The 17,661-nt window shown below is 33.2% G+C and overlaps 1 protein-coding gene across 9 annotated transcripts in view; it reads left to right on the top strand.

Annotated features, from left to right (window-relative positions):
* Window positions 1–17,661, top strand: part of CEP128 (centrosomal protein 128) — a 331,255-nt gene that overhangs the window by 12,515 nt on the left and 301,079 nt on the right. For 5 of the 9 annotated variants that reach the window (XM_025042159.1, XM_025042164.1, XM_025042163.1 and 2 more), the window contains exons 1-3: window positions 4,727–4,751; window positions 5,131–5,292; window positions 6,944–7,030. In XM_025042159.1, the coding sequence (XP_024897927.1) occupies window positions 5,146–5,292; window positions 6,944–7,030 (234 nt within the window). In that variant the 5' untranslated portion in view covers window positions 4,727–4,751; window positions 5,131–5,145. Of the gene's footprint in view, window positions 1–1,825; window positions 1,974–4,726; window positions 4,752–5,130; window positions 5,293–6,943; window positions 7,031–17,661 lie in introns of those variants that run through there. The other 4 variants (XM_025042162.1, XM_025042160.1, XM_025042165.1 and 1 more) reach the window with 2 other exon arrangements.

Here is a 17,661-nt window from a genome sequence, read left to right as displayed (position 1 = left end):
TGGCTTGCCGCTAAGGTCTTTTTGATTATACATATCTTAGCTAATCGATGTCCAAATACCAGAATGTGAGGCCGGCTGTCTATCAGAGTTAAACTTTTGACAAGGGAACAGATTTCAAACTGATGTGCGTTAGTCATGTAGCTAGCTATAGAGCTTGCAACTTACTAGTAACAGCTGCCCAATGCCATGTGAAGTAACAAACTGATTTTTTTTTACTTTGGTTTTAATGTTATGTAATGTATTTAAACTCTTATTTAAATAAAACTTGTTTTCAGAACAAAAGAAAGAAAAAGGGCATTCTGGATGTATAGCTTTCATTTAAACACATTTTCCAAGTTGTCAGCCTGTTATTAATCCGTTCTCTCTGAAAGTGATCTTTGTTTTTTTTGTTTTTTGTTTTTCTTTCTGATAATACATTCATTGTAGAAATTTCAGGAGAGATAGGAATATTTAAAAAAAAAATAGAAATCTGCTGTAAATTCTGGAAGGTAAATATGCTTTTGGTGTGTTTTCTTCCCCTTTTATCATTGCCCTTTCCTGCTCCTCTGAATTTGTATACTGGCCATTTATATTCACTTACAGACAGTATATAATGCTTATTAAAAATTGAGATTCATACTTCGATCCCTTACATTGCTATTAAATGTCTTCAGAAACAGGGTTTTTAATGTCTGTGGATTGTTCTGTTGTATGAATGTACTGTATTTTAACCATTCTCTTCTAACTTGAAATTTAAGTTGTTTTTATTTTCCTTCTAGCTTCTCAATACATATGCTTATATATAAATTTATGTATGTATTCCTGATAATTTTGTTAGGTTTTGAAAGTGTAGTTACTAGGTCAAAGGTACAAACTGCTGTTGATACATGTAATTTGCTGACATTCAGACAAGTTATATCAATTTACACGTTCCTATTAGGACGATATAGGAGTACTCTTTCCTATACAACCTGTCTAACCATAAACATTATTATTTAAAGGAAAATAACTTACTAGGCTAGAAAAACGTCTTGTTGTTTAATTTATATTTCTTAGGTTATTAGGTAGAACATTTTTCATATATATATATTTTTTAATGTGACTACTCTCAGTATGCTTTTATCAACATGGAATGAATCTAATATTTTGGGTATAATTTCATTGGGGAGAAGATTTTCAGAGGCCTGGTCAATTTTCATTAATGTCACTGATATATTAGGATACATAATACTTTTTTAAATTAATGTTTTAATTGTAGTATAATATATTCTTAATGGTGAACAAAGAGTGTGTAATGGGCATTTACTACTTTGTGCTTTTCTTCTTTAGTCAGTTATTTTAAGGGACTTCAGGAACTGTTTTCATGGTGCTCCATACATTCTATTCTGGTTTCTGATTATGTGGCATGAGCCTCTTGACAATTCCAATGGCCCCTGCTTTCTCATTTGTTTCTCTTTTTCTCCATCAACTCTGTGTCTGTGGAGTGGTAGTGTTGGCCGATGATAGACTGGCATCTTTTGATAGGGTTGGATCTTTGCTACCATAGCTGTCTTCTGCGTGTGACTCTTAAGGTTAGACATTCTTTCAGTTAGCTGTGAGAGTCATGTTTGACCTTTTGAATTGTCAGTAATAGTTGAAGAAAGTGCTAAATTTTTGTCAATAGTGAAAATAATTAATTTCTATTTTTCATTAAAATCAAATTCTTTAATTTCTCTTAGTTCAACATTTATGACACTTATGTAATTAAAATCCTTAGATGGTTTGCTGAATGTTTCATATGATATTAAAAATAAGCCATGCAAAGTTCTCAGATTATATCTCACCTTAAATCTTGATATTTCTATAGGAATTCCATCAGATGCAGGAGTTCGAACATCTTTTATGGCTCAAAGTAATTGAAATGAATAGCTGAAGACTTTTTGTGTGTGTATTAGTGAAATTTATGCTGGAAAGTGTGATTCTATCTTATTGAAAGTATGTAATCTTTAGTAAGGGTAAGTGAGAGGTCTTTTTTTGGTATTATGTGACAATTCGACATAATTTAGTTAACATTCTTAATTTTATTTAATGCCACTAAGATTTTCTGTTTTAAAGTTAAATTCAGATACCCCATACCTCATATACTCGTTAATATTTATCAGTTGATTACAATGTGTGTTCTGTTAAGAAAGACTGTGAAGTACATATACTTATGGCAAAAGGAAGAAAATATGGCCTAGATAGTTGTACACAAAATCATGCTAATAGTTATTATATTATATAATTTCTGAGGAGTTGGGGCAGAAGTAGAATTGGGTAGAGGGTGGGTGGAAAGGTACTAAGACTTTATAGTGTTCTAAATATTGTATTGAAATATTAGAAGCACACATGTCAGAATGGAGAATAATAAGAATATTTTAGAGCATATTCTTATAATAGGAATAATAAGATAATAGAATAAGAATAACAGAATAATAGAAATGGGAGAGAATAAGAAAAATAGTATTTATTCTAGGTGGTAGATACATGCATGCTGATTATATTAGTTTCTGTTCCATTTTATTATTGTAAATATTTTCCAAATCACTATTAATAACCATTAAATTATTAGTTATAATTATTTGTAGTCAAGTTGAAACTCAAATTGTCCACTCATGAGAAGAGTCTGATACACCATATACATCCATTAAAATTAAGTATAGATAATTGATTATTAAAATTTGGATACTCTTAGAAAAACCAAGTTGTCCCAAAGATAGTTATTTTGTTCCTGGTTCTCACTAACAACCAGTATAGTAAACATTTTGGCTTTTTCAATATCACCTTTTTTATTGTGCCTGATGACTTTTTCAATTCAGTTTCCAGAATTACGACTTGTTAAAATGAAAATTATTACAGTTTTAGCTATAGAATTTTGATATGAAAGAGATAGATCCTAGGCACAATTATTATTTTCTGTTATACAAGGAAAATGAATAAGGAAATAAAAACCCCTTTATTGTGAGTCCAATGGTTTGATTTGTTTTCAGGGTTCTTTATTAAATGTAGCATAGATATGTTACTTAGTTTTTTTTCCTGGTGCCTGGTAAAGATTTCATATTACTATGTATTTGATTTCTCCCCTTTCCTTGGTATTTTTTATGCTTCAATGAAATGAGAGGTTGGTTGAGGAGTCTGTAGACACATGTGAGCTGTGGCCTGCTGCTGCCTTTAGCAATTTTTACTGTTAAGATTGTTTAGTCTTAGTGTTTAAGGAACAGCAGAGCACAGTGTAATGAAGAGAATATTGAAGATAGAGAAGCCTTGCTGAATCTGGGTCTGCATCCTGGGAACTGCTACTTATTTATAATCACTGTATGGAATTGGACATGTTACTTAACATCTTAGTCTCAGCATCCTCTATAAATTAGAGGTTAATGATGCCCACTTTAATAAGTTGTTAATGAGCATTAAGTTGGATTGTCTCTGTGAGTATCCACATAGTACTTGGCATAATAGCAGGCACTCAGAAAATGATGAGCCCTCTTGCTTTCATTAATGGAAAACATTGGAAAGTACTTTGACTTGGAGAAATAGATTTTTAATCAGATGGCAGAGATTTATGTGACATACACACACGCAGAAATGATTTTCTAAGTTTACATGGTAAATTTTATATTTAAGATCTCTTTCTTTTTAACTTTATTCTTTAGGACTTAAACAGTGTGATCCCACAAAAGTAAAGCCAAACAATTGCTTCAGCCTTAGTTTCTTGTTCCTGTTTCCTGATGTGGGAGGGAATTACATCATGAGCACTATACTTTTGTACTTGTAGACAGGAGAAGTGGGGCCGGAACCAGAGAAGTTAGGTGTGGGAGGAAGCTGCGAGGCTCTGGCAGAGGAGAGACGTGAGTCTGGCAGGCTGTTCGCTAGCCCTGTGTCAGCTAGTGTCAAGTTGGATATTGCATTGATTCTTTTTTTGATGCTATAGGGACAGGCTGTATTTCACTTTAAAGAACATAAACTCACAACAAGGGTCTTTGCTTGTTTATTTAGTTTTATTTTATCTAATATTTCAAAAACATGAATGCTTTCATTTAATTCTCTAGGATCTATACATATTTAGCAAATTTCCTTTATCTTCCCTTTAGATGTACAGTCATGTACTTCCCAGATGCATTCAGAATAAAGATCCAAAAAGCCTAGAATATTCTAAGTCAATAAAAAAGGTTTCATCATACTGGATTTAATAAACCAGAAAAAAAATGGCCATGTAGATTTTAGGAAGATTATAATAATTAAAATTAAAGGTTAAGTTAACCACTCATTAAGCAGAAAATAGAATTTTTGGAATATTTAATAAACTTTCACATTTGATCAATTGAGTTTTCTCTGATACTTCTTTGTCCCAAATACATTTTGGCTTTTTCTATAAAAAGGTTTCCGAAACTTGATTTTGTCTTGAATGAAATAATTTCCTTTTGCATTAAATAGAAAATTGAGGTAATGTTGGAAAAAGGGCGTATTTAGAGATTTTTTTACTGCTGAAATTATACTTAGGATGTTTGACTTTCTAATTTGGCAGAGGTGTCGATGATGTCATCTTACATATTTGTTATTCTAGAATGTGTATTTCTGTTATAGCAATTGTTTAATTCTACTATATTTTAAATTAAGTTGCACGAGAGTGTTCACCATATACTGAATGAGATTCTCTTATTTTAGGTCATTCTATGTGTGTTGTATTTATTTAAAGATGCATCTATCTGATCTTGCAGCTCAGTAGAATGGACATCAAACTAATATTGAGACCTGTAAGTCCTACAGGATCTCTTGTGGTTTTTTTATTGTGGAGATACCAGTCTGTCTGTCCCATTTACCTGTTGGTAGGATTAAGTGAGATACTTAAAATGCTTTAAAATTTAGAAGCATTGCAAAGAAATAAGGATATTTGTTATTTGGAGTTGAAACAACTAAAATAATATTTGGGGAATTGCTCTCTTAAAGCAGAAAAAATCAAAGGAAGGAGAACTACATAAGGAAGTGACTTATGTTTTTAAACTATGTGTATAGAAATTACTATATGCCAAAGGACAAATGTAATAAATACTTCAAAAAATAAATAGCTAGATTAAGTTCTTACTCCCATGCTCTTTGTCATTTGATTGACCATAACCTGGATTTATTTTTAAGGATTCGTGTACATCAATGGCAGAATCCTCCAGTGATTCAGACCACTTCCGCTCTCGTGACCGATTGAGTCGATGGGCTGCCCGGTCAATACACAGGGAAATTCGAAGTCGTCCTACAGTAGATGTCACTGAGAAGGTCAACACTATAACGAGTACTTTACAGGTTAGTTTAGCTGTGGTTATATTTAATTGTTAAAGTTTAAACAGAGTAATAGTTTCAGTCAGAGTATTAGTTTATTTTTGCTGCTGTAACAAATTACCACAAAACTAATGTCTTCAATAGCAGAAACTTATTTTCCCACAGTTTTATAGGTCAGACTCTGACACTAGTCTCATTGGTCAAAAATTAGGATGTTGATAGGGCTGCATTCCTTTCTGGAGGCCCTAGGGAAATAGCTGTTCTCTTGTCATTTCTTGCTTTTAGAGGCTCCCCACATTTCTTGTCTTGTGGCCCCATCATCTTCAAAGCTAGCAAGGATAGTTGAATCCTCATATCGAATCACTCTGACTACCTCTTCTGTTTCCCTCTTCCACTTTTAAGGATGCCTGTGATTACATTAAGTACAGCAAGTAACCAGGATAATCCCCTCAAGAGCCTTAATTTAATCATATCTGCAGTATCCTTTTTCCCATGTAAGCTTCCAGGTGTTCAGAATTGAACATCTTTGGGGGCCATTATTTGCCTACCACAGTCAATAAGGATATTTGAAATATATGATAGGTTATGGAAAATGTTTTAGCATAAGGCAGTATTTCCAAATAAAATACTGTAGGAGTGAAACCAATAGGGATTACTACCATTTAGCTTCTTGTGGACATATGCCGTTAGAAAAGTTGCTCATATTTTGGCTTTGCACATTATTCATGGAAGAATAATATTGAGATGCCATTTTGATTTAGAGGCTAACCTTTGACAGTATTTGCAAGTTTGAGTGGAGAGTTTTCATCCTTCTCGTGGAAGGGATGTGGGCAAGGAGGTGGGAGAAGGGTAGCACAGTCACACTGGGAAAAAGAAAAGTCAGAAATAGAATTTTTTTTCTTACCCATTAATCCCTTACTTTTGCTTTGCCTGGTTAAGCATAGATTTTGGCTCTTAATTGCTTTGGGTTAGTATGCTTAGATAAGTAGAGGCTAATTTCTGGTAGAGAGGGCATAATTTGATTTGATTTTTCTTTTTAAATTTATTAAATTAACATAACAGTGGATTTGGGGAGTACAAATCCTTGTACTTTCCCATCGATGAGGCACATTAGTATGTATATATTTTGAAAGAAATGCCTCCATTAATCTCTCAGGTGAAACCTAGCTTATTTAGGTGGAAACCATTTTTGTTATGATTAGAATTAAATTTATTGTATATAGCTAAAGGTTAAAGGATACTTATTTTCCTTTTCTCTTCTAATGAAGTTCTGAGGTAAAATAATAATTTAAAAACGGATTCTAATGATTTGCTCCTCTTGTACACAGTCTATTAGATTTGTTCTTTGAGGATTCTTTTTTATAAAAAGGATGTGAATTGGTTGAGGCTGATTTCAGTTTATGGTTTTGTTGCTGACTTATTATGGAACCTTGGGTAAGGATTTAAATTATGTGCTTCAGATTTCACACAAGTAAATTGCAGATGGATTCAAGTTTCTCTCTGTGGAGTTAATAAGATTTAGTTGATATTTATGAAGTATATTGATATCCGACTTAACTATGATATAAATTGTAACTTTTATGAATGGTTATCTTAGCTGTTTGACATACTACTAAGATCGATTGGGAAAAAACATTGTTTGGAACAGTTAATAAAGTCCATTTTCTTTTTCAAGGACACCAGTCGGAACCTGCGACAAGTAGACCAGATGCTTGGACGGTATCGAGAATATAGTAATGGGCAGGCGGGTGCTATAGAACACGTAAGAATGTTTACATTTTTATACTTTCTCTTACCTACCATTTTGGAATGCAGAGTTGAGGAGTAGGGATGTGAGATAAAAGGAATAACCATTGTGAGTAGCTTTAGCTTTTAGACTGCTGTACTGTTTTGTAGTTTAAATTTAGATTAACTTGTCAGATGGATTGCTGAACAGTTTATATTGGTTAGATTCTATTGAATTAGAAAGCTTTTAAGTCAGAGAGGGAAGAATACAGGACCTGAATTAATCTGAGACTTACTAAATTTGGGCCACGGGTACCATGGGGAGTTAAGAATTTTAAGCATGGTTTATTTTAAAATACATGCTCATTGCTTAAATAAATAATAAAACTCCTGTCTCATCACCTTTTGAGCCCCACTCCAAAGAGGTAACAATTTTGACAGTTTCTTGAATATCTTCCTAAACATTTTCTATGCATATATTAGCATACATGTGATTGCTTTAATAACTGGAATCATACATAATGTTATACGACTTTTTTCATTTAGTAATGTATATCATTTTTCATATGACATATACCTCATTCTTTTGAACAGTTATATAATATTCTATAGTATAGATGTATCCAGTTTTTTGTTGTTATTATTGTAAATAATGCACCAGTGTCCACTATGGTACACATGTTTTCATGTACTCAGGTATGATTCCTAGGAGAGAGTGGCTGGGTTAAAAGATATGCACATTTACAAATATAGTAGATATTTCAAAATTGTCCTCTCAATGATATACCAGTTTATACTTACTTCATATGGGAATGGAAGAAGGAAACATACCCCAGAATTCTGAAATAAAATGAATATTTCTTATTAATATTTTTCTAATTCTATCTCTGTTATTTCCTTCTTTTGAAATTTATTAATTCATCTGTAAACTCTTGGAAACCCAATTAACTTTATTTCTTCATGTTTCCAATTATGAATATACATTTTGATAAGAAGACTAATATTACATTTGTACTATAACGATTGTTTTATATATATCCGCTGTACTGAATTGTCACATAACTTCCGAGTTGTAATTGATGATTTATTTGTACAGAAGAGAGGTATAGTCATCATTATTTGCTTGTAATTGGAAGCTAATTGCTTGTGCGTAGGGAAGCATATTTTCTCTCGTAAGGTTTTCTGTTAAATTTATTTAGAAAATAAACTTGGACTTTCTTGCAGCTATAAGATTTTTATGATTTATGATGTATTTGATAGATGGACTATAGATTTTGTGTTTTTGGGTAGCTCATGAATGCTGTAGATTTAACTACCTTTTTAATAATGGTAGTTAGTACTTTGCTTTTAAATTTATAAATGAAAAATTAAAACATTAACTAATAGCAGAGAACAATTCTACTTTGTCGTGTCAAATATTAGATGTTTGCTTATAATAGCCAATTTCCTTTGAATTGTGCCATTGGTAAATGAAATTATGTATTAAATAATCTTTTGTACAAACAAGCATTTAAAGTACAAAATATGTTCTACTATGGCATTAAGCCTTTATGATAGGCCTTGAATTTGAATAATACTGAACTTGGGCGGAGTGGTTTTATACATGGGAGGTAAATAATTTCAACACATACTTCATTTCCATCTGAGTTGTAGGTACATAGAATGTAAAGCCACTCATATAAAAAAATACAATACAGGAAAGCAAGAGTCTTTCTTTTTGCTTCAGGCTGTTCCTTAGTCTGGTCTAGAGTTTCTTCCTTAGTTCCTCCAAATTCTTGTTCTGTTAGAACAGTTGATCCTCAATGATTTTTACCTCAGCATCCTAGAGGAGTTTATCACTCATTGCTTTATATTCACTTAGTAGAGCAATGATCTTCATCCTGTCTCCTGTAAGTGAACCCCGGGGAAGCACCTGCTGTAATCTATGTGGAGATGGGCAACTTGGAAAGAGTACTTCTCGCAAGTGATTCTGATGGGCTACTCAATGAAAATTGCTTTCTTAGCATTAAAATATTTGCTGCCATATTTAGGAATATATCATACCTAAAAATGAGTATATGTAAGTGTCAACTGTCATATGATATATCTGAATCTTTCTATTTATATTCTTTGAGTCCTTTAAGTACATGGCAGTGCTATCCATTTTAATTTTGTTTTAATTAAGTGTATTCTGTTTAGGGAGGAACCCTGAAGATAGATTTTTTTTTTTTCTATTGAGACTAGAAAGTCATACAAGTCTTCTTGCTGTGGAACCTACTTTTCCCCCAAACATCCTGTAAGAGCTTAATTCATTTTAACCAATGTTCAACTGTTAAAAAATTTCTTTATGCTAAATATCCATTTCCTCATTGAAATTAGCATTTCTTTTTTAAAATATAAGAGATTTTCTAGAAAATGAGACCAACTCTTTTGATCTAGGGAAGACAAGAACTTTTATTATTAACTTAAATTTTATAAGTGATTCTATTGCTAAACTTTAGGAAATAAGTATAAGTGATATATATGCTTTTAAATATTTATTTTATTTGGATTTAATTTTGTGAACATAATTTGCCAATGAGTGAGGGAGGAATATAAATATCTGATGCAATGTTTTCCTCCTGAGATGATCTCTCTCCCCCAACAAGAGAACTGTGGGAATCCTTCCTTTTGGTTTTGTAAGGCCTAAAGGTAAAGAGTCGTGTTGGCTCACCTTTTTGACTCCTTTTCTTTGAGTTGTACATAATTTCACCAGTGTTCCCTTGAAGCCTACTGTCATACAAGTCATCAGTGTGACAGCTGGTACAATGTGGAGAATGAGAGATGGAGCAAATACAGGAACAGAACTGGGAAGGAATCTGGTGCTGAGCTAGAATTAGCATTGACGGATTGTCACGGTTGGCAGTTTTGGCTGCCCCTTAGGCAGTGTGGTGGATTCTGCAGTTTACCTACACCATCTATTTTTCCCTTTTTCCAAAGTAACAATTACTGATTTTTCACTGGCCTGTCTTGCAGCCTTTCTGGCCAATGAGCCATTTAGTTGGATAGTATGACTTCGGGTCTTTGGGCTCAGTGAACTTTATGAAACCTTAAGGAAGTGTTAACCTGAATTATTTCTCATGCTGTCAATTTCTTGGGAGGTCTGAGAACAGTTGAGTCAAAGAAGACCTGTGGGGAAGGATTCATTTGAAAGCTTACTTTGAAGATAATGAACATATCATACTCCCATATTAAATAGTGCAATTGATTAGCTTAGTGTTTAGACTATTTTAAGAACTGTGTGTGTACCTTTTCATGAAATAACAGGGTCTGTTTTTGTGTCAATGCTCTGAATGTGGAATGCCCTCAGAAAAGATTATTCAACATAAAAACTTAATACCTTCTGCAGTAGAAATATGGACTGAAGCTGATGAAGCTAAAGTAGTTAATATTGGGTATAAAAGAAAAATGCAGTTCCATTGATTCAAATCAGCTGATACATTCATTTTTAAGGTAAAGGTTGTTTAAAATATAGTAATATCAAATTCGACCTTAGAGGCTTGTATTAATAGGTAATTTTCTTTCTAATTAAATACTCTGATTAAAGTTTCCCTTTGGGAGTAATAGGATGTTACCATCTGGCACATGAACTTCGGAAGAGTTTGAATTTCAAATAATAAAGTCCAGGTTTTTCTTATATTCAGTGAGTTTCAGTTGTGAAACATACTTAGTGACACCCCAGAAGGATAACGTAAAAGGTTTAGAGCCTGGCACAAGCCACCTGTAATATCTCAAAGCTATAGGCATCAGCCTCTTATTCTCTGGCTGAGTTTTACTAATTGTCCTAAAGGTGAGAACTGGTCACAGTCTTTTAATAATTTTAGCGTTAAGTAGTAAGAGTCTATGGGTAAGAAATTATAATCAAATTCTGTTGGGGCCTTCTTTTTGTAAACACATTTCAGAACTTTGGAATTATGTTCTTAGAATGTTACATTTAAAATTTTATTACAAGTCTTTGAAGAATAATTTTGACAGAATTTTGCTTTAAGGATAGTGGAAAAATGTAGATTTTTGAGTCAGACTTCAAACTGAATTTTTTTTTTTCTGTTAGAAAGCACTCAATGACTTTGGGCAAGTTACTAAACCTTTTCGAACTATAGTTTCATCATCTTATAAATGAATATAATTATATAACCCTCATAACATTTATTGAAATGGTTACACTGTTTTAGACACTTGCTAAGCATTTATGTTCTTTTTATTTCTTTAATCCATCCAATAATTCCCCAACCTTTGAGCATTTGCTATGTTCTTAATATAGTATTTGGTACATTATAGGCACTCAGTATGTTACTTCCTTTTCCTTGAATTCATTGGCCTAACTTCAGTTTCGCGGGTGTATCGTCGTGACTATAAACAACATGATGTATTGCAACATTCGCAGTGATATGTGTATCTGATTATTTTGCTAGCAAAGTACATGCTAAATTGCACAGCATACAAAATAATGCTTTTTCTTCCTCTTATGTTTATGAGTAAATTGTCCACCCAAAATACAATCAGAGTGCCTTCCATTTTCTGTGAGCACTTATTTATTGACATTCAAAATATTATGTTGAAATATTTAAAAAACTCTTTTAAAATTGTGGTCAAAATGTCTGCGATATATGGCTTTGAATATAAGGGATTTCATTTAAAAATAGAATAGTTACATAAATAAAAATGGTATCATTGGAAAGGGATTTTTAAATTTCAGAAATTAATTATTATGGGCTTATGTTTCTATAAATCAGCAGGTGGAGAGAAGTTAGACATAGCATCCGGAGCTAATGATTTTTGGGTAAATAAAATAGCAGCAACCATTTTAAAAATACATTTTAGCAACAGATGATGGGACTAGAAAAGTGTGCAAACCGTAAATTTTCACTTCTATTTCATTCTATAAAACTCCTTTCCCCTTTTTCCTCCTCCTCCTCCATCTTATCTTCTCCTTTTAATAGCAGAAAATAAGTAGACTATAAGGAACCAGAATAGAACTGATAAAATTAGCTCTACAACCAATCTATTTTGCAGTTTGTGCTAGATCAGTTGTGGCATTTGGTAGAGAAACAGGTAGCGAAGGAAGGACAAGTACTTAACAATTAAAGTGCCCCTGGATGACAGGCAGTGTTATCCAGGATAAAATATTTGAAGTGACTTCTTTTCTACCTCCGTTTTCTACCTGGATTTATGCCAAGCCGACCCCTAACATTTGTAAATTGAAGTACTTCAATTTTTTTTTTTAATGTCAATATTACACACACACACACACACACACGTATTAAAAATACAGACTTAAACACAAACTGTCTCCATGGTCACCAGTGCTGTATATATACATTGTGAATGTTTGCTAAATACTTAAGTGTCAGGTGAAAGCAAAACTGAATGAGTAGACAAAGTATTTAGATGTTTCTAACTTGTGGTCAGCTATGCAGCTAAGCGCAGTTATCGGTACAAGACCAAAGTTGCATGTGTTTCTGTATAATTATTTTAGGGGATATATTTTCTTAGTATAAAAATAAGGGACAATTTAGTGTAAGCAAGTATCTGAAGAAACTAAATGGGATCTATAAATGGTTTCCAAAATTCAAACTTGCTTTAAATTGCAGCATTTAGAATTTTTCCAAGGTTGTTGCTGGCTTGCTTGCTTTTTTTTTTTTTTTTTTTGAGTTGTGGTTTTCATTTCTGTGGAGGCTAATTATTTGATGAGCATGTGGTAGCTTCTACATTTATGTGTGAGTAATCACTATTTCTAGTTTATTTTTATTATGGTCTTTGTGGAATAATGGTAGATATCTTTTAAGAATTTCCTAGTGATTATTTTTAGTGTGATTTTTTTTTCTTTCATAATGAGCTTAGTCAAGGATGAGATTAGTTTTGTTGAGATTGTGAATTTGTGAGATAACACTGGTCATTAGTGAAACAGTTACCAATGTTATATATTGACTAAGGAAGTTCATGCATGTGATTTATTTTTTGCCATTTCTTGTCTTATTGAAGCCAAATTTTATTGAATAATTTATTTCTTAGCCGTTCCTAATACTGTCTGTGGAGTTAGTGCCTAGTTTTCTACCTGAGTACTGTCACTTGCAAACCTTCTTCCGAGGGTCTGGTCAAGGAGCACGCTATCATGAATTTTGAAAAGTCAGTAGTTTTTACTTAAAAAAACCCCAAACCAAAAAACCAGAGTTCCAATCCCAGGTGAGATGGAATTAGCATATTCCTCTACCGAATGTGGCTATGAAACTCCTACTGAATGCATGGAGCAGTGATTCGAGAACTGAAAAGTAAACACAGCGGTCCTTCTTTTCAGTGTGCATGAATTTTATTACCTCCGTTTGGTCAGCTAACACCAGTGTGCAAACAGCAGAATTCATATGTCAGTTAACACCATATATTAACTGTGAGTAACTCCGTAAAGTACAACCGTTGCTGCTGGCTCTTCCATCCACACATTTGAAAATAGCAGATCACCGCTTTTGAAGCCTGTTGCTGATTGGTCACAGACAGTGAAAATGTATAGTTGTATTACGTCCTTGTCTCCCAATGATAAAACTGCGTGCTATTTTACAAAAATGAACAGTCAGAAGAAGGAATCGGTCACCAAAGATGAAGGTACAGCAAAAAAATGAATAGTGATTTGCAGGAAGTGAAATTTGCATGGCATTATGAAAGAGTTACACGTGGAGAGAAGAAAGAGGTGATGGGGGAATATTGACACTGCTGCCATTCAAGGGTCGTTATCTAAGCAGCCAGAGAAAGTCAGTGATGGCATTTTTAGGGAATGACAAACTCCTTCAAAGAGTTTCTCCAGATTAAAACATCTCATTCCTTTATTCCATTTATTTTTGTTCATTCATATCCTATAATCATAATAATAATAACTACCATTTACTGAACAAATAAATCTTTGGTAAACTAGGCATTGTTTTAATTATTTATTATTCTAATTATTTATTGCCTTATTTCATCCTCAACATAAGACATATGTGAAAGTTATTATCCGATACGGTGTGAAAAATGTGGACAGGATCAGAAGCAGAAGCAGAAACAAAGGTAGTATAGTTGAGGAAAACATTGTCAAGCATTTTTCAAAAAAAATGAATCATAATGTTTTTAATGATCACATTCGTATTTGAAGTTCCCATTGCTGCTTGAATGATCTCTTTTCATAGATTTGGTTTGCAGTCTAGTCTGTTCTTTTGAGTTATATACTTAAAAAAAAGGTCATTGAACTTGACCTGTATTTTGTCTCTAATCAGAGTTTTTCAGATAGAGACATCACAGGGCTTTCAGAGATCTCCATAAGAATTTTATAATTTGGTATTTTTATTTTAATGTTAACCTAAAAACTTATATAGTTTTACAGAATTTCACTTACTGGTATCCAGAATCGGCATGGTTCACTAGCACTCTCTAGTGGTGACCAGTGACTCTTTTTCTCCCTGAGTTTCACAAACTCACAACTTTATGCTTATTTGAAGTGCTTTAATCCATTGTAGTTAATATTTTATTGATGCTCAAATTATATTTGGCTGGAGGAAGCCTACCCATCTTGACTTCTAAGTTTAGAAGCATGTCGTGGCTACCTTATAAACAAGTGTTGTCATTCAATTTCACGTTTTATTTGTATTCATACTGGTGCATCATAATAGTGCTTTAGTTGTTTTAGTCGAAGTCAAATGAATAGAGATAAAAGAATAGACCTCAAATGTAAATGAGGCATTTATATCAAGTTATGGTGAAAATATGTGAGCATGTTCTGTGATGCTGGTTTTACAGTATTTCGGATGTGGGAAGGGGGGAGGAAATGGAATCATCACTTGGTACGTGGAGAGGCAGTCGAGCCAGCCTGTAAGCATCTACCACTGGAGTCAGTACCACGGTCTTGTGTGGAACATTGATTTAGTTTCAGCACAATAGCATGCTAAATTAATGTTAAATTGAGTTTTATTAGTGTTCTTTTGTTTTTGTTTAATTTCAAGTTTGGTTTGCTTTTGCACGTAGTTAAGAGTTATAATCTTAAAGACTTAAAACCAACTTTTATTATTTTATATCTTTTTATCTCTTTGTGCTTTAGGAGTGATCAAATTCATTTCATACATCATGATTAGATTTTGTGCATTATCTGTTTTGCTATTGCTACTTATAAGTGTACATTTTAATTCTGTTACATTTTTAGTTTTGTATCTTAGGTGGAAGACTTGTTTTTGCTTGGTAGAATTAAATCTTTATTCCACTTATTTATGTTTTACATTTCATTCTTTGGTCTTTATATATTAGCCCGTTCATCTGTTCAATGCTTTATGATATATATTTTTTAAAGTTTTAAAATGAAGTCGCCAAATAGTTTTCTAACTTTTTATCTTATTTCTGAAATGATTAATTTCCAACATCTGTTATTCCTCCTAGATTTTGTATTATTTCTCTTATTCTGCAATATTTTTCCATATGTTCCATAGTGGTTTTTTTCTTCTTCTTCTTTTTTCTTCTTGTTAGCAGGGAATGTGTGTTGCGCATGCATGTGCGAATTCATTTTATTCATCAGCTTTTAGTTACAGCTCAGAATTTGTTAGCAAATAAGCCTACATAAAATGGATGCTGGCAAGCTTTGCTTCTGGCATTGATAGATAAGATTATTTTGGTTCAGCTCTCCTACTCTGAACAACTAGAAGGGCAAAAAAAGAACAAGAGTGAAAAATAATAATGTGAACCCTTCAGAGACCTACCAAGGTAGTGAGGAATTTTGTAGTGAAAATCTGGCAACAATAGGAGTCCGGAAGGATGAATCCTATATTTGGGACTCTTTTCTTCCCTCAAGGCAGTAGCTGATTTCAAAAGAGGTAACTTAGAAGCAGAGAGGATAGGATCAGAGCTATCAAGAGTCTCAAGAGGCTGGGGAGATCACAACTGGAGTCCAGGAGCCCTCTAGCTTTCAACTGAGACTCCAGATGGTGATCGCTAGGAGAAGCGAAAAGAAAAGTGATAAACTGAAAATAAACGAACCTTCATGGGATCAGAATCCCAGCTTTGAATCATCTCAATTCCTGATTGGATTAAGGTGAGTTGGGATTCCTAGAGACCCTAGCCTGACCTCCCTCTAGAAGCAAAATTAAATCCCTACTGAAGATGTCATCACCATGAACTTTCAATGATCTCTACAATTTTTCATATGCGATGTCTGTCACCTGATTAAAAAAATACCTAGGCATAAGTAAACATAAGAGATGACCGAAAACCAAGGGAGACAACAGGCAATAGAAAAATACGTAGTATTATAACTATGATTAATGTGTTTAAGAAATGAAAAGACAAGATTGAAAATTCTGACAAAGAATTGGAAACTATAGAAAAGAACCAAATGAAAATTACAGAAATGGAAGAATGTAATTAAAACAAACAAATCAATTAATTAAAACCTTCAACAGATGGACTAAGCAGCAGCTTTTACACAGTTAAGGAGAGAATTAATGAATTGAAAGATAGGCCAGCATAAGATATCCAAAAATGGAGGAAGGAAAGGATGAAAAATACAAAAAAGAGCATAGAAGACATATGGTAAATAGCTATACCTTAAATGCATCTGGATTTTCAGGAGAGGGGAGAAAGAATAGGGTAGCAACAATGTTTGAAGAGATGATGGCTGAGAACATATAATACATGAAAAATATCAGGCTATAGATTCCACAATCTCTATGAGTCAAAAATGGGATCACTACAAATAAAACTGCAGTCATATTAGAGTAAAACCATTGATGATCAGAGTCAAAGAGAAAATCTTAAAAATAACCAGAGCTAAAAAAAGCAATAATAAGCAATGACAGCTGACTTTGCTTCCAAAAGCACAGTGATGTCAGGCTTAGCTCGAAAGATGTGAGTAATAAAGATAAGCACAAGGAAGGCTAATAGAGCTAGTTCTGCCACTGCTAACTTGTGTGACATAAAATCACTTTACATTTCTAGTCCTTTACTCACATTACAGTTTAGATTTGAGTTTTTTTTTTTTTTTTTTTTAAACTTTAACGTCATTTAATTTTGTCCTGAGCCTTTGTCATAGATTACTGATATACTATTTTGTGTTCATTGTGTAAGACCTCTGGTCTATGTAACATGTTAGCTACAGTTCTCTTTTACTTATATGTAAATTACTCTCAAGATAGACGTTGATTCTCACAGGCCTCATCTGTATGTTTCCCTGGATTGATAGGCTGGCTTTCACAGCCATTAACCACTCAGGCAGGTTGATCTTGCACATATTCCAATTTAGGGAAGCAGAGGACAGAGGATGTAGAAACATTAGCCTTTTTTTTTTTTTCTAGAAATAAGAGCAAAATAGAAGTAGAGTCCTACAATTCTAACTCTACTATTTTTAATCCAGACTTTCTTAGTCTTGTTTGTTCAGAAGAGCTAAATCACACATAATCAAAATGAAAAAGGATTCGCTATTCTGTCATCCATGCTTTCCCCTCAGCTGAGGCTACTTCCTTACTGCATAGTTCACCAAGGAGATCGACTTGTTCTCGCCATAAGTAATGTTCTGTCTTTTCATTCTGGCTGAATTTAGGTAACCCTGTCTTCTCAATCAGTTGTTTTGTTTTGATACTCTCTTTAACGAGTTCTAGATGACTTCTTGTATGGATCCATGCATTATTTTTATTAGTATTCTTT

This window comes from Pteropus alecto, unplaced genomic scaffold, assembly GCF_000325575.1.
Source record: "Pteropus alecto unplaced genomic scaffold, ASM32557v1 scaffold8, whole genome shotgun sequence".
In the NCBI taxonomy this organism is placed as follows: Eukaryota; Metazoa; Chordata; class Mammalia; order Chiroptera; family Pteropodidae; genus Pteropus; species Pteropus alecto.
The sequence above is the reverse complement of the archived record's forward strand: the minus strand, read 5'-3'. Positions and strand labels throughout refer to the sequence as shown.